The sequence below is a fragment of the Bipolaris zeicola genome (genome assembly GCF_000523435.1).
Source record: "Bipolaris zeicola 26-R-13 unplaced genomic scaffold scaffold_50, whole genome shotgun sequence".
Classification (NCBI taxonomy): domain Eukaryota; kingdom Fungi; phylum Ascomycota; class Dothideomycetes; order Pleosporales; family Pleosporaceae; genus Bipolaris; species Bipolaris zeicola.
Window position 1 is genome coordinate 75275 of NW_006912099.1, and position 19647 is coordinate 94921.

The window sequence follows — 19647 nt, forward strand, 5'->3', positions numbered from 1 at the left end:
CTGCTATTTGCGTTTACTACCAAGACATGAGCCGATAGCCGATGGAACTTGAAACACGGTTCGGTGTCTGGGAAGGGACTGGGTGTAGCGATGGCGATGGTAAAAAATTCATCTATCTATGACCGTGTTGGGCAATCATGTTTGGCTCACCATTCTCGCTTGTCGTCATGGAGAGAAGACCGGTGTGGTCGAAGCTAATTTTGAGGGGTAGAGGACAGTGTCATAGCCAAACTGCTGTTGAGGAATGTGCTTTTTCATGCTGGACGGTTGGGACTGGAGCCCTGTGTGAGGTGTCGACTGCAGGGCTCGAGGAATTGTCGTTGCTGCTGCTTTTTCCTCTGCGGTATGATGATGTTGGCGGTGGGAGCGTGCGATGAACCATGGATTGGGGATGGGAGATGGCCTTGGAAAGGGTCGCCGTATCGAGAGAAGCAAGCATTAGTCGGCCAGCCTTGAGTCGCATCCTGGCCTTCCTCCAGCACAGCCGCTATTGAGAGATTGGGATGAAGCCGCTCTTGGCAATACGCTAGCCCCTTTGGGCGGCGGCGGAGAAGGACGAAACATGCAGAGCCGGGCTGGATGCGCCATTTGGCTGCCTCGCCTTGGCAGGGGGAGCGGAAGAAGATTGCTCGGTCAGCGACGGATTGCTTGTCGGCAACACTGGACCGTTGCGCAGAGGAGGCAAGAGATGGATTTCGACATTGGCAAGCAGCTGGTTGCGCACACCATGCCGACAGAGCCGACGGCTGGCTCGGCGGGCGCCGTGGCAAGACGGGAGAGGCGCGAGTTGGGCGCAGTGTGCTGTTGATGAGGACGACTCGCAGCAGCACACCATTATCGTCGGCAGATTGCACTACTTGGGGAAAACGCTATATCGATGTATACTTTATGCGCTATCCCCGCTCCGCCTGGTACCGGCAATGCGCTGGTCTGTCAGGCGACCATCGTATTGTCTGCGGGTCCGACAGGTGCACCAAACGCCCACCACCCTGCCGGGCACAGGCACCGTTGCTTCCGCAGAGACGAGGCCGTTTTGACATAGCACATACCAAATCTCACGTGTTGTTGTTCCCGGAGCAGGTCGAAGAGAAAAAAAGAAAGAAAATGGTAATTAGAATGCCAACATGCGTCTCGCCACCAGCAGCCCCCCCATTGTGCGAGAGAGCACAACATCCCAACCGAACGTCATGGCCAAGTCTTTCCGCTCGCCTCTGTTCAAAGCCAAGGTATGGCTTCTCGTATCTCTGCAATGACTAAAGTAGTGAACAGATGTGGATGGTTTCAGCCATGGCCATCGCATCCGGGGCCGGCCAGCAGTCTGTCGGAAAGTCGAACGCCATGATGGAGCATTACCATCGCCATGTGCTTTGGACAAGTCAAGGTCGTAACGTTGAGGCGCCGTCACAGAGGTACATGTGTAAGTATACACTACCACTCGGATGCTGGCGCTCTGGATGCCCATGTAGACTGCGCATGTAAGTATGTCTGGAAGAGTGACATCGATGCTGTGCCCCACAAACGCCCAGCAAGCCATAGGTACATGGCGTCCACATCCGTACGCCCCCAGTTGCGCATCGCAGCAAACCGCCAGCGCCCATACGCCCGTCCCACGCATGATCTGCATCCGCCTAGAAAAAGTCTACCCGAAATAGCTCGTGCCGTTCCTGCTACGCCAGGGCTGCCCAGGAAAGGGCTTGCATGCCCAGCTCGCTAGTCCAATCTCTGCTACCGCGGTGTCGGAGCCGAAGATATATGTATAGGAGCCTCGCGCTGAAAGTGATCTTCACGAGTTATCGTCTGCTCTCATTGCCCTTCCCTTCAATCCCAAAGGGCATCGCGGCTCACCGTCCCTGGAAGTCCTAGACTTCTGTACATTCGCTTTTGCACCACACTCGCTTACCTTTACCAATCATGTATCTTATCACATTAATAGGCCTCGCGGCCGGACTTGCTACCCACGCTGTTAACGCAGCCTGCAGCGGACCCCTTCAGATTGACGACTTCTCAAAGTGGTCTTCCAAGCAGAACAGCTTGGGCACCTGGACCAGCGGTTCGTTTTCAATTTTTGCCCCAAAAATAATCCGTACATATACTCATTCTTGCAGATGATTCTTCCATGCCATCAATCTCCGCCTCCAACGGTGTTCTCTCCTTCAAGCCCAACGCCACCTCCTACTTCTACGAGACTCTCCCATGCCAGGCTGCTTCTTCCAATGGATACAACTCCATCACCTTCCAGATCAAGGGTCCCGCCCAGGGCTCTGCAACCCTGGAGATCCAGACCAAGGGCAGCTGCTCCGATGCTGCATACTCGTCCAAGTGGGTTACTCTGACTGGTCTGACTGGAAACACCCAGACCATCACCATCCCTCTGACTCAGTTCTCTGGTGCCAACGCCAATGCCATCACTGGATTCGTCTGGTCTACCTTTTCTTCCTCTTCCACCACATGGCAACTCAGCAAGATTGCTTTCGGGTGCAGCTCTACTGGAGGCAACCCCACCTCGACGAGCGCGACCCGCACTACCATGCAGACTGTCCCCGTCCCCACTGCCACTGGAACCTGTGCCCCCTTGGTGATTGATGACTGGGTTTCCCAATCCCGTCTGACTTTCCTGTTCTACAACGCCATGGGATTCCCCACTTCCGACGATAGCACCATGACCTCTATCACTGTTGGAAAGCCAGCTAAGAACCGTGTCGAGTTTGTTCCCAAGGACGGCTCCTACTTCTACAGCCAGTTCCGTTGTGTTGACGCCAAGGCCAAGGGATACAACGGCATTTCTCTCCGTATCATTGCTCCTGCAGGTGCTTCGCTCAACATCCAGCTTGACTCTTCAGACGACTGCGACCCGACCAAGGCCAAGTCGTTCTATGCCTCCTCCAAGGATCTCGGCTGGCAGTTCGACGGCTCCGAGAAGCTGTACACCATTCCCTTCAGCAAGTTCTCGGGTCTCAACACCGCCAAGCTCACCACCGTCCTTTTCTCTGGCTTCACTGGTACCACTTCGTTTGGCCCCATGGCATTCTACTGTGGCAACTCCGGAGAGTACATTCCTCCACCTACCCCTTCAGACTCTGGTTCTACCGCCACTGTCCCTGCACCCAGCAATGCTGCTGCTACTGGCCTCGTCATCGACAGGTTCGCCAATGCTAACAGCAATGCGATGGGCAACTGGCACGGTGGTGACGAGGGCATGACTCTCAAATATGAAAGCAACAAGCTCACCATCACCTCGCCTGATGCTGACTATGCCTTCTACACTCAGGTGTCCAGTGGATGTTCCGACTTCACCAAGTACAAAGGTTCTTACCTTCACATTGCTTACTCTGGTACCACCGACTTCACTGTCGCCTTCCAGCAGCACAACAGCAAGTGTGACACCGCCGTCGCCCCTTACCCTGAGACCTGGGACTCTGCTGAGGCCAAGCGCTATGCTAAGAACGGTCACATCTACATTCCCATCAACCACTTCAACATCAACCTTAGCCGTGTTGTCGGATTTGCTCTCAAGGGTTTCCACACTAAGGAGTCTGTCACTCTCTCCCTCATTGAGATTGTGTCATCCGTCCCATCCACTGTCAAGATCCCCAGCAAGGATGAGACCGGCAACCTTGTTTTCGCCTGCAAACGCCCCAACTCCTTTGCCTTTGCCATTGACGATGGCCAGCCTGACCTCGCCCAGGAGGTCCTCAAGATCATCCGCGAGGAGAACATCAAGGTCACCTTCTTCACCGTCGGTGCTCCTCTCCTGGACGCCTCCACCAACCTGACCAACGTCTACAAGGAGATGAGCGCCGCCGGTCACCAGCTCGCCCTCCACTCTTTCACCCACCCCAAGATGGAGGGTCTCCCAGACTACGCCTCCATCGACTGGGAGTACAACGAGGACGTCAAGGCCATGAAGTCGCAATTCAACGGCTTCCAATCCAAGTACTTCCGTCCCCCCTTTGGTAACGAGGGTGCCCGCATGCGCTCGCGTCTCACAAAGGCCGTCGGCAAGGACGCCCACATTGTCAACTGGAGCGTCGACGTCGAGGACTGGCTCTGGGCCGAGACCGACACCCCCGAGCAGCAGAAGGTTGCCTTCCAGCGTGACGTCAACAAGGGTGGTAACTTGGTTGTCCTTCACTACCTTTACCCAAGCACTGTCAGCTACCTGCGCGAGTTCATCCAGATTGCCAAGAAGACTGGAAAGCAGCTTATGCGTGTGGACCAGTGCATGATGGATCCTAATGCTCCCCCTCTATAAATGCATACTAGAAGGGAGGTGTGAAAGTTTTTGCTTTTCTTCTTCTCTTGTACTATGTTGGATTTTTGGGAAGGAAGGGGCGGGAGATGCTAACGACTGTTTGTTAATGTGGATGAAACAAGAGTCATGTTTGTAGATAATTTTCATCCCTGAGATCTTGTGTGTGTGCATGCTATAAACATGGAGAGACCTTGATAATTGTCAATATATGAATCTTTGGACCAATCTTTCGTTTTTGATGTAAACCATGGCGTTCCTAATAAGATTGTACGCTCTACGTTTTGCGGCAAAAATATCGATAGCTTCTGCGTATTGAGCTCGTTCAAGTAGTGCCGGTGCAAGATTACCCGTACGAACTTGACGTATCGGCGGTTCTTCGCAATACCCTTCCCCCCCCTTTTTTTGGGGGGGGGGGGGAGAATTTTGAGAGTGTGCGGGAAGTTGAGGGTATGGTGGAGCTCCTGATAAGGGTTTACTTGACACTGTTCGTAGGCAAGCTACTAACCAGAGACGGGCTTGTTAATATTGAGTGGTCTTGGTGCCACGATGTTGGCGTAGCTTGTTGACATCTGACGAAGGTTGCGCAGGAGATCTTTCCAAGTACGACATGTGTATTAATGGGGGAGCATGAGGGATTGAGAGCGTAGAAGACTTACTTTACAACCACTGATTTGACGCGCCTTGAGTGTTTTTGTCCTCGTTCACTGTTGTGACTGGAATACTAACCGCAAGGTCAACAAACACGAGAAATCTCCATGTTAGCGACGTTGAAAGAGCTTTGGATTCCTGTTTCTAATATTTTTTTTCTACGAGTAGAGCTGATAGTGGTTATTTCCGCTTCGACCTGAATTCCATGAATGGACCGAGATTTCACCGACGAGCTATTCAAAGGGCATTCAGCCCGTCACAACAGCCAATTCAAGATAAGTAATGATGATGTTGTGCTACTCTTGAAAACCCTTTATACTCTCATCCCCAGCCGGCCGAGCTTAAACTCATTGTTTAAAGAGAACTCTATACAACGACTGTTGTTCTTTCTAGTCAACCTATAGAGGGAACACGGAGGCGGGTGCACAGCTTTGTGTGCATCGAAAGCCTCCTCGAGGAGCAGTAAAGTCTCGCAAACATATTTCTCCAGCCCCGCATTGATATTGACCGTAACACTAGTAAAATAAAGTCATCAGTGATGACAATTTAGTATTTCTTAGGTATGAGTGGGACTTACTAGGGCTCCTAATCCTTGAGGTGCACCTAGAGCTCTTAGTGGTAGAAGCAAAGCTATACTGAAAACATACTGGAAGAACTGCATTGTGTTGTTGGAAAGATACAGTTGAGTAATTTTAAGGTAGCAAAGACGGAGATGCTGTGGACGTTTGATAATGATCATTCCTACCATACTTAGAAATATTCATATTTTTCATACTAATATACCAAGACATTGGATATTAATGAATGCGTTCTTTTCTAGCACCGGATAACTTCATTTGGACTATTCCCGCTAAGAGACGTAATGTAGAGAGTCTTACTTGGTTGTGTACGCCCGCACAGACATTGTAAAATCAGCTCCTACAAGCTGTTTCTTGAAGTCTTTACGACTCACCTATCGTATATACCCGCACAGACATGGTAAAATCAACTCTGCACAATATTCCAGAGAGGTGTCTCGGTAGCAGATTTGGAAATGACCAAACCAAGCAAAACTACATCGGTCAACAGCTTCTCAGATTAGTCGTTGTTAATTGGATTCGATTGTTCCCAAGTCTGCAAAGTAGACCTAGTTGATAACACAATGTGCTACAAGACAATAGCTTTGTGTTATGGCAACGCTGAGATGATAATCAGGCGCTTATTTAGATAACTCTAGATCTGATTTATTACAAGAAAGTACTAGGCTATTCCTGATAATTTTAGCGGAAGCTACACTATATACAAGTTGTATTGCTCTTAACCTCGATCCCGGCCAGTGTTATTCCCTTGCTAGTGGCCCACACACAAAACTTTGGCCTGCCACTACAGCCCTCGTGATTGGTGTCTGTCTGATTTGAGGCGCCCTAGATTGAAACCAATGTCCGAAGTAGGATCGCATCGGATCAATGCCTTGTTAAATTCCTTGGTTTATGTAAACTGCAGACGTGATCTCACCAATCATAGTAGACAAGGCCATGACATGATGTTTACGACGCAGTTAGGGTTTAGGCATGCCAACCCCACAAACTAGATTCGCTCGGAGCTCGCTACGCTTTATATCCATCAAGCAACCTGATTCTCTCTTATCCAACGCCACCACACTACGTATGTATCCAGAAATACTGCTCTACGTAGCCTTCCTTGAAGGCTAACTTCACCACCAAAGCATGCCTGAAGTTAAAGACTACGATTACAGACGCATGTCGTCTACAGAAAATGATTCCTGTGGAGAGGGCGAAGAGCATCCCCAAGACCACCGCCAACGATCTGCTTTCTGGACACGAAATATCAAAACAATCTTTGGAGTAGTCGGCTGGATGATCACAACCTCGTTGCTCATTACCATCCTTCTGCAGCTGAAGAATGCATCCCACTCCCATATGTTACACGCAACTATGACGGGGAACGAGTCACCTTACAAAGATACCTCCTTGCCATACAAAGACGAATCTTCGCCGTACGAAGACGCCTCTGCACCTGGCGGAAACCCATCTCCAACTCACACCGGGAGCTGGCCAAACTGCGGCTCTACACCAGCCGAAGCAAAGAGCCTTGGATGCAAATTCGACATTCTCAGCTTCGCATGGCAACTACCAGCATGCTACGATGCACAGATCATGGAAGAATTCCTCGCAGAGAAAGACTGGGTCTTCTACCGTAAGTCCAACGGTACATCACCCGTTTCCAGAGCCGTTGCGTTGCAAGGAGAGCTTGACTTGTTTGTTACACAAGAGTACCATCGTACACACTGCATGTACATGTGGCGCCAGATGCACCGCGCGTTTACGATCCAGAAACACATTGATAGTCACCTGAATGACTACTACCATACGCTTCATTGCCGCCATATTATGCTGGGCGAACAAGTTCCATCGGACGCGGTTGGGGCGGTTGGGCAGGTGAAATTTCCCGCTTGTCAACGGGTGGCTTAGTTGCAAGGTTCGGAAGACACTGTCGTTTACGTTCTTTGTAGGTGGAATGATTACACACTTGTTATCGAGAATGCCCTCCTCCAGATTACAGCGAGGTTTTTCTACTATCTTTCAGAACGACGAGATCAGACTGTATCGCCATTCTCATCTAGAGCCACATACCGGTTACCCACCTGCAAACCCACACATATTATTCCAGCACAACGCTATCTCAACACCATTACAATTCATCATCCAGAAAAGCAAACTCCAACATGACTTTCAACCCCGCTACGATCCTACCTCGGCCATAATTGCTAGCAAGTTACTACACAGCACGAAGCGGGCTCGATCCTATCTCGGGAGTACTGCGGTCCGACGCAGGCTTCTTTCCTAAAACCGAAGGTCCTACATATCTATTCGGCTTCTGAAATTGGGAGTTAAGCGTAGAATATACGTAGTTGTATTCTTAATCCATAGACGCAGAAGAAGTAATCGGTAGGTTAGGGAACATGAAAAAATGATGTTATGAAATTGATTCCTTAGAGTTGGATTTCTGGCGTACCGAAAAAGAATAGCACAGTGAATGAACGAGGGATTGGGGCCGTACTGAGAAGGAGGTTTTGTGAAATACTGGTACTGGCTATTTGATACCTATGGGCTGGCTTATGCGAGGTGTCTTTGGGGGTGGGGCTGTAATTTACTTTGTACGCTTTATGGCCTCTTGAGTTGTCACATCACCGCAGCCAGCTCCCCCAAATTTATGACTCGGATTCCGCTGGACACAGGAATTTCCTGTCAGACCCTGAATATTCCAGGCAATGTGATTACGAAATAAGGATTGTTGGTTTTGGAAGCCGGATTCGTGGGCTGAGAAGGGAGTTGTAGACTTGGAGGTTGGAGGTGCGAGATTTGATGCGTCGGACGATGGTATGGTTGTCGGGGAGTCAGATTGTGTTGCTTGTGCGTTGTTCAGAAGTTATGGGAGAGTCTTTGGCTCCTAATTTTGATCTTTTGTAGCGGTTCTCTCTTGGTAGTGGCATGTCGAATACTTCCTTCCTTTGCACGCTTGATCCCTGGTATCCGATTGAGGTGCCGCAATGTGGCCTTGTTGCTGCATGTAACACTTAATCTTTGCCCAATACATATGTAATTACCGACTGCACGCAAGCAGCGGGGAAGTGAGGATTGCTGACATCCACGGAGCGGGTAGGTGATATTTGCTGACGTCTGGGAAGCAGGGGAGTGGGGTCTTTACAGGGATAGATGGGGAGCGATAAGAATCTACCCTGGCATTTGGAATGCAAACGGCTTGTATTCCCAGGGTTTCGGGATCCAGGCCAGCGGGATGGAGCGGACGTGCGATGGGGCCCGGAAAGGATATTTCTGGCATGGGTTGGAAGATGATCCAGGCGGTCACTGTCTAGAAATTGTGGGTTTGAGGATTTTGATAAGAAAATTGTGTCGGTTTGTAAGAAGAGCACGGATGCGGCTATGTTCAAGGAGGCTGTAGAACTTGTTGTGATATTGTGCTATCGTAACGCATGTTCCAGATAGATTTGCGCAATGCATTCATCTCTATTGTTTTAATGGGAGTATCTATTGAGCTATATGGATTGTTCTGCTACTGGTTCAATCGACCATAAATCCAGATTTGTTTAAGATGAGAGACATCCCGCAGTTTATTACTAGTTGAAGTCATAAAGTATCATAAGGCCAGAGATATTAGAAAATCTATGGACCTGTTTTCCTTATTGCAATTGGATTTTTCTCCAGAATTTTTTACATTTCAAGATGGTATGGTGTGTCTTGAGTGTATGCTGAGACAGCATACATCATACACGTTGTGATAAAATGCTTGGATGAAAGAACATTTGAATCTGTGACGATTTTCTTGAGTAAAGGTCATTTCATGGAAGACACGAGCTAGCCATCGTCCTAATTACGTCAATGTGCATACTGTCAGCATGTCATGTGAAAGAAAAAGGGGATTTGTTATGACAGTCAATTATGTATGTAAGAATGGTCGGTACCTTGTTTCGGTATAGCGCCTTGGCAACGGTCACGCGATCATACTCCACCAAACACGATCACTACAGGATGACAGGTCGACTTGTACATGCACAATACACTGTTTCCTTTTGATACCTAGCCGACGAAAAGCCATGCAGTACTCGCGGTGTCAACGGAATTACTTCTTTAGTGTTGCTTTGCGTACTAATAGATCTGCGCTTCCAAATTAGTGTGCTACGAAATACGCACCTTTCTTGTTCCTGCTGATCACTGTGTTCAATTGCCTTCCCGGTCTTTCCAATATGACAGCGAAAAGACCAGTCGAGATAGGAGGCAAAGGGCTTCGTGCCCCGACGCAGCATTGTCTCTTGAATAATTACCCATACGTATTGTCGGCGCCGAGAGTAAATCGAGGATGGTCGAGGGGCGCGAGATTAGGTTAGCGGCAGGTGGGGACAGGACTCCTTCCAGAAGGCATGCGGGTCAGGCTTGGCAGACAGGGGACAGGGAGTGGGAGACGTGGGAGGCGTGGGAACCTGGCATTCTGGATTCTGACGTGCATCGCAGCAGAATACCACAGAGGTATTCTACAGCCCTGCGACCACTTTGGACGAGGTCTTCCTGCGACTGGCAGCCCCAAAATCGCCGCCTCCTCTGTCTACGTCCGGATCGTCCGTTCCATCACGCCATCGTTCCATCCGCTCCAGCGAGCTAGCCCACCCGTCCCGAATCCACTGCCGCCGCGCACTTTCACACTCGCCCACGACGCCCTCGATGCCATCCCTCTCGTAGCCCTGCGCTCCCCTCGATTATGTTTGCCCATACGAGGCTCCTGAACCCTCAGCACATGGCGTGTACTCGCGACCAAACATCCCAATAACACTCGAGCCGGTCAATGGCCCCCGGCTGAAGAACCACAATGGCCCTACCCACTCTTCAGTTCCTCGCGGGGCTCCTGCTCCTGATATACCTCCTCTCCTTTGTTCTTTTCGCCTTTATACGCATCGCCACAGGCGTCTCTATCCAACGGCTTGGCCTCAGAGGCTTGCGACGCATCGCTTTTACCCCCAAAGATGGTCTGCGCATCGAGATTCGTGGCCTCGGCTTTAGCCTCCACCGGCCCACCTTTGCCCAGCCAACCATTGCCAGCATTGTCTTGGATGAGCTCAAAGTGACTGTTGACCTGAAAGCGCTTGGTGACAGGCCACGGAAGAGGGCGGGTTGGACACAGTGGACCAACGGGACTACGAATACGGGCAAGAATGGCCACCCCCCCTCCGACGAAGCCACCCCTGGCGATACGACCGACGACGAGACACCAAGAAGCCAGACGTGGAAGCGGTTGATGGATGCCAAGGAGAAGATCAAGCGTCTGCATCGTAACATTCATTGGCTGTGCCAGGTCGATTTGGTAGCCAATGCGTCCTCTCTTGTCATTGTCGACGTAGGATCGGTACACGTTGGGGGCTTGCACTTGGCTGTCGACACAAGGCGCAAGACTGTCGACCGCAATAGGCTCTTCAACCACCATAAAGCCAAGCCCGATCGAGAACAAAGACCTGCTGAGTGGCTCTTGACTGCTCGCAGTATACTCTTTACGCCCGAGGGCAGAGAATCAACAGAGTTGCTCGATGGCTTCACCCTGAACATCCATGGCTTCCTTAAGAAGGAGCTTGAAGGTCTGCGTGATGCCTCCATCGCTCTCAAACTCGGCCGTCTCAACATCCCGTACGACGATATCAAGCTGTGCGTGGACAGAGCCCAAAAGTGTCGCGCCACTACCGCCCAGAAGCCGTCCCGTGTTAGTCCCACAGACACTGCCCTCATGCATGTTGCCGAAGAGAGCGATAGCCCTGGCAACCGCGAAGAAGCGCTGGCCCGTACCGTTTCTGACTCTCGTGAGTTTGCCAGCTCCATTCTTCGCGGTATACACGAGTTTCAGTTCGCCGTTGGCTTCCTCGGCCTTACAAAACAGATTGAGACTGGCCAAAAATCAGAGCCTCCTGTCTATCTCAACCTGTCCATGAAAGAAGTTGGCATGGACCTGCTTCGCTTAGACCCTCGCAGCCCTGCACATCGCATGTACTTTTCTCCCAATGACATTGCACATCAAGCTCTTCTTGCTGCCATATCCATATCCGTCGGCATCGACAATACTGACGGTCAGTGTGATCGTCTTCTCTACGTTCCCATGGCGACGACTACGCTGAACACAACTCTACCTTCTAAAACCATCCATTTCTCCAATGATAAGGACAGCGCAGAGCGCAATACCAATATTTTATTTGCTAATCTAGTCGTCACGTCCCCATCGCTGGACCTTGACCCTAAACATCTCCCGCTCCTTGTGGCTATTTTCCACAACTACGAGTCACGTCGAAAGCCGCAAAAAGTGAGGAGTCGCAAGCCCTTCTTGTTCCGTCGTCTTCTACCAAAAGCGAACATCAAAATTTCGATTCACGAGCCCGTCATTCGGGTCACTCTTCCACCGATGGACGTCAGTAAGCGCGACACTGACGAGTTCGACCTTCTCATCTCAGCGTCATCTTCCATATCTTTGGACATGGAGTCATCCCATGCCGCAGGCGGTGACTTGCACTATGCGCTCAGCTCAACTTTCCGCATGAATGCACAGCAGTTGTATTATCAAACAGCCGCTGTCGAGAAACATGACTTGCTGTTGACCGACTATCTTGAAGTGAAGGTACAAATGAGCGCTGCTCCGGACCCAGTGGTGGAAGTATGGGGCACTGCGCAAACATTCTCTCTCTATTTAGTCCGGCCTGAAATCAGTGAAGGACTGCGCCAGATCGTCACACAGATGCAGAAAAACATGGGCCGCAGGCGTAACGGACTCAAGCAGAGAGAAATGAACGTGCTGCGAAGGTTGCCCATGTGGATGGCTTATGTGCATCTCCAAGGATCAGACTTCAATGTCGAAGTAGCCGGTGTAGATCCCGCGGTATCCAAACACAGCCGTGGAGTTGCTCTGCATCTGGAATCGTGGACAGCAGAGTACAAGCAAGATCGAGGAGATGAAACGGATCTCAAGCCTATAAGACGGCGTGCTCCAAGTCGAACAATCAATCGAGATGATCATATACTTAGATCGCCTCCTGCTACCCCGAAATCACCCAAGAGAACTTCGGGCAACCCAACTGATGGCAGACGTGTTGCTATACACTTCAACGGCTTGGAAGGAGTCGTCATCGAAGAAGACGACCAATCGGAACAGGAGCCAACATTGTCATTACCCCAGATGGAGATTGCTTTCAACACTCTCTCTGACAAGCAAGGCCCGATTTTCCACATTCATACGTATTGTCAAAGCTTGTTTCTGCAGTACTCCTTGTACCGTCACTTCGCTTTGTGCATGGCGATACAAGTGCTACAGCAGTCCTTCGATCTGGGTGGGTCAAAGAAGGCGGCAGAGCCTACTACGCCTTTAGGATCACCGCGGCATTTGTCCGTGCCCTCCCTCGGTGACGATCTCATCGATCCCATGAATAAAATCAACCGCGAGATCGTAACGGTTGACATCAAAACTCACTTCCTCCAAATCAAAGCGGATATGCCTGCCGATCCACCTCTAATGCTTCAACTTTATGGATTAGAAGCAGGCAAGCATCGCTGGTCGAGTCCATTCCTCAGGTCGCGCCTGGTACGACTCTTCGCTGAGAATCCAGCCATCAAGAAGGTTTGGAGTCGAATTATCAGTGTCAAGTCATTACGTATGGACTATCGACAGTCGAAGCTGAGATATGGTCATACTGTCACGGATGAGAAATTATTTGACATTGCAACGGACGCAATTAGGATGGGCGTGCCTCATCAGCTGGTCATGCACAACGTCTTTGACAATATCGCTAATGTCATGAAGACTGGCAAGCAACTGCACCACCGCTTCAGGACTGGTACCAACGAATACGTCCTGGAGAAAGAAGCTGAAGGGCCCAAGGTGGTGCCAAAGATCTCACTACGCAGCCGTGCGGTACTATTCGAGCTAGAGGACAATGCTTTTGAATGGAAACTCGGCACTATATACCGCATTGGGCTGATGGAGCAGAAACAGAGGCTTGCTCGCGAGCATGCTTTTGACTTGAAAGTACGAAAGTTGCAGGAAGAGCAACGCGGCAACTCGCGTTACCGTGCAAAATCATCCCACGACCCTTCAAGAGGCAAGTTGAAGAAGAAAGAAAAGGACCTAAGGTTCCACCGGCGCACCAAGAGTGCAGAGTCCAATGCCAGCAGTTCGCCAGAGCGCGGTCGTTCAGATCATCCCATGCGATATAACAAAGACGGCTTTAGTGGATTGAGTGGCTCACACAGGACCTCCATCCAAGATGCTCGTATAAAGCTCAATCGTTTGAATGCCCAGACCTGGAAGAAGCGCATCGACTCTGCAATGTCGGGTGAGCACCGGGCAATGAATGACCTTCGCTCAACGTTCTGGGGCTTGGACGAGTTGCCCGACGACATTGAACAAAAGGAAACCATCCTAGCTGTTCCTCAACGCCCCGCTCTCATGTCGCTAGCTGTGAGTGACTTGGAGATTATTATTGACAAGCCCTCTTTCCCCATATCAGAGTACCCTCGCTTCTTGAACCGGGTTGGTAAAGGCATGCCATTCGATACACAGTATGCTTTGTTGATACCAATGCATGTACAACTCCAAATAGGGGAAGCCAAAATAAACCTCCGAGACTACCCTCTGCCTTTGATACACTTCCCAGCCATCGGAAACATACAATCATCACGCCTCCCGAGCGTGTCGATGAGAACAGATTTCGTGATTGCTGAGGAGTTCCGGGATATCGAATCTTCACGTGTCAGTCGAGTTGTTGTTGTACCACCAGAGCGGAACTCAGCAGGAGAGCTTACGGGTGGCTATGCAGTCGATGTTCGCCGCACTGTGGCACCTGTGAAGACCTACTCTGACATGGCGATTGACATCAATTCTGCATACCCAACCAGGATCACCTGGGGAACATCGTATCAGCCTGCAATTCAGGACATGATGCAAATCATCGAAAACTTCACGAAACCTCCCGTGGATCCTTCAGAACGTGTTGGGTTCTGGGACAAGATCAGATTAACGTTTCATTCTCGAATCAATGTCTCGTGGAAAGGCGATGGGGATGTACATCTCATTCTCAAAGGTTCGCGGGATCCGTACATGGTCACTGGCCATGGCGCAGGTTTTGTCATGTGCTGGCAGAACGACGTTCAGCTCAGCCTGGCCGAAGACGAAGACCCAAGAAACTTCATGGTTGTCAAGAGCGGAGGTTACGTACTTGCCATTCCAGACCTGACTCATTATGCTCGCCAGGAGACCGAGGCTGAAACTAATGTCCGTCCGGATACAGCCTCGAGTGCCTCCAGTCAAAAGCAACGAGCTGTTTTTAAGAAAACAGTCATGAAACTGAATGGTAACGTGCGATGGGTTGCAGGATTGGTCTTCGAGCGCAACTTGGATGACGGCGAACGCTCCTTCAAGTTCATACCTCATTACGAGGTCACTCTGAAGAATCCCGAGTATGCGAAGTCATCTGATGGAAAAGTAAAGATTGCATCGCTCCCTTTGGTAGAAAATACTAACAATTACTAGGAATATGACGCTTTCAGAGGCTTCCGTAGTCATCACATTCACATGTCCATCGCTATCGCCGCTCCCTTTGATCGAGAATGGTCCGTTGCTAACTTGGAGCCATCGAGGACCTACAACAGTGTCCATCTCTCTCCTCGTTTCTTCACGCATTTCTACAGCTGGTGGTCCATGTTCTCTGGAGCCATGTCATTGCCCGTACGTCAAGGCAAGCTTTGGCCCGGAGTGGAAAAGTCAAGCAAGAAGTTCGGGCGACACCTTGCGACCATCAAGTATAATCTGTTATTGTCGCCACTGTACATGAGCCACATATACAAGCACAAGGATATGGAGGACTACGGCGCAGGCGGTGTTTCCGCCACCGGACTCAAAGCTCGCCTGGACAGCTTCATGTTTGACTTGCATCAACGCCGAGAAGAGTTCCGGACTTTGGTTCAAGCACCGGAGGGTCAACAGAATAGTCGACAAAACCAAACCACTGGTATGCGAATAAACCAGGTCCAGCTTGACTTTATTCGAACAGACATCCGTGCCGTGTCTGCAAGTATTGCTGGAACTGGATCGGACGACTTGGACAATCTAGCCCCAGATGACTTCAGTAGTCACAATCAAGAAAACCTGACGGCCGACCTTTCAAAATTCAACATACCCGACAACGATCTTGGATGGGTGGACATGGACGACTTCATCGAACTGGGCTGGATCTTGCCTTCGCGTCGACACCCAGAAACGCAAATCCTACCGCTCGCATTTGCACCGCGCTTCACATACTTCCGCCAGACTGATCACAACAACAACATTTCCGGCGACGAGAATAGAAAAAGTGCCTTCGGAAACGAACCAACGCATCATTGCGTCATTTCAGCACGCAACGATCCACGGCGAGTACAGTGCCACTTGATTGAACAACGTATCGAGCGTGTGAAAGAGCAAATTGCTCACAATCAACGTACTGTCGATGATCAAGAGCTCAAACTTATACGCGTGACATCAGATGAGCAGGAAGAGACAAAACAACGCCTTGTGACACTAAAGAACCATACGCAATTCCTTCAGCGGAAACTTGAGTTCTTATCCACAATGCATGTGAGTCTGTTGGAGCGGTTAGGAGGAGCATCTTCGGATAGTACGGCCCGTGACCCAGAGGCAGACGGAGAAGACGAATACTTTGAGGCAGATGAAGATCCAGATGCCGCGGAAAGGAACAGCAAAGATTCCAATGTTCCTCCGAACCCGATCACCGACTCTACAAACGAGTTCAATAACCGGTTCATTATCCACAATATCCATTTGAAATGGAGCAACTCACTGCGAAACATCATCCTCCGGTATATTCATCAAGTCAGCCAGCGTCGCGGTTTTGTCTATTACATGTCTCGAAGGGCTGTAAAGTTTATCTTGGACGTTGTCGAAGAGCAAGAGAGAAATCGAGGACCATCAAATCGTTCGACTCAAGAGACTCCTGTGACCATGGAAACCGAAGCTGGCATGAACATTGATGAAGCCATTGCACAACTGCTGGATGACGGCAAGAAGTTTGTCAATGCCGATGAGGAAGACGCCAAAAACGAATCTCCTTCTGGAGCTGGAGCAGTGCCAGAAACTGTGCATGCCAACGCGTCCAAAACGGATGAAGATGTTGCAGACGACTATGTATCACAAAACTCGTATCTTGTGCGTCTCATCGCACCCCAGATACAGCTGCAAAGCGAAAAAGACACAAAATCTGCTGTCCTTGTTACGGCCAAGGGCATCCAACTCAAGGTTCTTTCGATCATGGACAAGGATCGAGTAATGGATGAAGTCTCTGGCCTTGTCCAGCGAAGATTCATTACTGCCATGGACAGCCTGCAGATCTTTGTGACGAATTCCAAGACGTTCAGTAGCACTGAAGACATTCACATGTACTCTGGAAGCAGCTATGGTTCACCTGCTGGCTCAGCATGGCCTCCATGGGTACCGTTTGAAGTCATGTTTGAGTTCCACACCAATCCGTTCGGTTTCCAGCGAGTCGTGCAGCGTACCTCGGCCAGTATGCGATATGACAAGTACAATGCGTTGCGCCTGAAGTACAATGACGATATTTCAGCAGCTGATTCCGCATCGTCCACCGACCACGTGGAAAGCCGGATCGACCACCTCTGGGTAGACTTCCCACATGTCCGAGCGATGTGCGATTCGAGGCAATACTATGCCATGTATGTTATTGTGCTTGACCTCTTGCTGTACCGCGAGCCATTGGAAAAGACGCGCAATGAACGCCTTGAGAAGATTATGCTGGCATCGGATTTCACTGATCTTGCTGGTGCACCGAAATTGGTCATGGGTCTCCAGGAACGTATTCAACAACTTGAGGAGATTAAGACTGTCTTCCAGATCCACGAAAAGTACTTGGACAAGCAAGGATGGGAAGACCGCATTGAAGTGGAGAAGGACCTGGCTGTATACGAAGATGAGCTGTTTTTCGTCATGAAAGCCATTACCACTGCACAGCGCAAGCAAGACGATCGTTCTCAGACGAGAGAGTCAACAGGTCTCTTAAGAATTTGTGTCGCAGCCTCTGACATCGTATGGCATCTTCTTCGCGAGGGCGCTGAGTCTCTGGCAGAGTTCCAACTCAAGAATGTGGTGTTTGATCGAACTGACAACAACGACGGGTCAAACGCAAACTCGATGGAGATTGAGCAGGTTCGTGGTCTCAACTTGCTACCGAACGCACTATACCCTGAGATGATCTCGCCCTTTTTGGAGAAAGACCAAAAGTTACCGGAAAACGCAAAATGTCTCAAGGTGTACCTTGTAGCCCTGGAATCGATTGCCGGAATACCTGTTGTGGAGCATTTCGAGGTTGAGCTTTATCCCCTCAAAGTCCAATTGGAGTACCAAATAGGCAAGAAGCTACTTCAATACGTCTTCCCAACATCTGGAGACAGCGATATGACTACGCCTTCTCCTCTCTTGCTCAAACATACCCTGCCGATCCAGGATCAAGGGGATGATGACGACGTCCTTCTTTCAAGTGTACCTCATAACATGGGGGCATCGCTATCAACTGATGAAGGCGCAGTGGAGTCTCTCAAACGTCGCCTTACTCCGACGCTGCAACTGCCTGACCCCTCCCAGAAGGGTGATGTCAAAAAGAGAAGCCCACCAAAGAGACCCAGCAACCACTACTTCCGTTTCTTCCGAGACAATCCATCTCGTAGTGGAACCGAGTTCCGCCGGAACCTGCATCCAAACTCGGCGCTGAACATCCCCACGCCAGGCAGTAACTCTTCTTTGTCCTCCACCAGACCAAGCTCTGTCCGATCTGGCACGACTAACTCCAGCATAACATTGAACGAATCCGAGCGTAGTGGAAAACGCTTTGCACTCTACCGTACCGGCACTGGTATGAGTATGGGTATGGGTATGGGTGAGAGGAAAGCCACCAAGAAGGAAGTCAGGAACGACGATTTGACAGAAATGATGAATCGTGCAAGTGAATTCATGACCTTTGCCTATATCAAGGTGCCATCCATGGTACTCTGTCTCTCGTACAAAGGCAAAAGTTCTCGCAACTTGGAAGACGTCCACGACCTTGTTTTCCGCATGCCCACAATAGAGTACCGCAACAAGACATGGTCGAACCTGGACCTCGTGACGCAACTCAAAAAGGATGTGTTACGTGCGCTCCTTTCACACGCAGGTACCATTGTCGGCAACAAGATATCGCACCACCGGCCCTCCGCCAAAGCGCAATCGCGCCTCCGCCAAATCGCAAACAGCAGCACGCTCCTGACCTCTTCCCCCGACCAATCCGTCACAGATTCAAATTCGGCTCTTGATCAATCCCCCGGCGGCGCCTCCGACATCTCCTCGGACGACCGCATCGTCGGTCGCCGCTCTTTTGCCTCGGGCCGCGCAGGCAGCACCATCAGCACCGTCTCCGAAGAAGCCTCTTCCTACTTCTCCACCTCCAAACCGCCTTCGACATCACAAGCCCGCTCCACCCACGGCTCCATCATGGGCGGCCTCTCAACCCACCACTCCCCCGCCGTCGACGTCGAAGACGGCCGCGCTTTTGCCGATGAGCTGTCGCGTGTAGACAATACGGAGCCGATCCATGCGAATTTGATACATAGTCTTAGTCGCCATATTGCGGGGGTTAGTTCACCGTTTGCGGGACATATGCGTGCTAGAGCAAATTCTGGGGCTGCGAGTACGAAGGCGGGGAGTGTGGCGACGGGGTTTAGTAGTGGAAATGATAGGGAGGACGATGGTGGGGAGGAGGAGGTGATTGGCGGTGATGGACCGAGGACGAAGAAGGCAAAGGCGTTGGGGAAGAAGTTGCTTGGTAGGGGTGGATAGGTGTCGAAGTCGGGATTTCCTTCTCTCTTCTTTGAAAGTAAGTCTTTCCGACTTTCTTTTTTTTTCTGGTTCATAGCGTTTTACCTTCTTCTCTCTTCCTCTTTTCCAACTTAAGGGGCGAGACACGGGCGGGAGTGCGAGGTGCAAGGTATATAGATTCGGTGGGGATGGTGGATACCATTCTTTTTTCTTTTTTTCTGTATAAATCATTTAACTAGCAAGTCCCTCGTTGTACGTAGAACTGGGGGAAAATTCATCATCATGTCATCACGGTTCTGCTGTGTTAATCATTGAGGTTTCAGTTTTCTTTCAAAGGAAAGAGAAAAAGA

The 19647-nt window shown here is 50.3% G+C and overlaps 4 protein-coding genes across 4 annotated transcripts; 3 read left to right on the top strand and 1 right to left on the bottom strand.

Moving 5' to 3' along the window:
- Nucleotides 1-220: 220 nt before the first annotated feature.
- Nucleotides 221-564, bottom strand: COCCADRAFT_35720 (uncharacterized protein; the record flags this gene model as incomplete). Its single annotated transcript, XM_007712837.1, has 2 exons — nucleotides 221-469; nucleotides 526-564. 2 exons carry the CDS (start codon nucleotides 562-564, stop codon nucleotides 221-223), a joined length of 288 nt encoding a protein of 95 aa, XP_007711027.1.
- Nucleotides 565-1911: 1347 nt separating this feature from the next.
- COCCADRAFT_35721 (carbohydrate esterase family 4 protein) lies at nucleotides 1912-4252 on the top strand (the record flags this gene model as incomplete). Its single annotated transcript, XM_007712838.1, has 2 exons — nucleotides 1912-2050; nucleotides 2106-4252. The coding sequence occupies 2 exons, from the start codon at nucleotides 1912-1914 to the stop codon at nucleotides 4250-4252; spliced, it is 2286 nt and encodes a 761-aa protein (XP_007711028.1).
- A 2687-nt stretch (nucleotides 4253-6939) lies between these two features.
- COCCADRAFT_51660 (uncharacterized protein) lies at nucleotides 6940-7356 on the top strand (the record flags this gene model as incomplete). Its single annotated transcript, XM_007712839.1, has 1 exon — nucleotides 6940-7356. A coding segment is annotated over one exon (417 nt), but the record flags the coding sequence as incomplete, so codon positions are not given.
- A 2926-nt stretch (nucleotides 7357-10282) lies between these two features.
- COCCADRAFT_35722 (uncharacterized protein) lies at nucleotides 10283-19318 on the top strand (the record flags this gene model as incomplete). Its single annotated transcript, XM_007712840.1, has 2 exons — nucleotides 10283-14713; nucleotides 14972-19318. 2 exons carry the CDS (start codon nucleotides 10283-10285, stop codon nucleotides 19316-19318), a joined length of 8778 nt encoding a protein of 2925 aa, XP_007711030.1.
- Nucleotides 19319-19647: the final 329 nt, after the last annotated feature.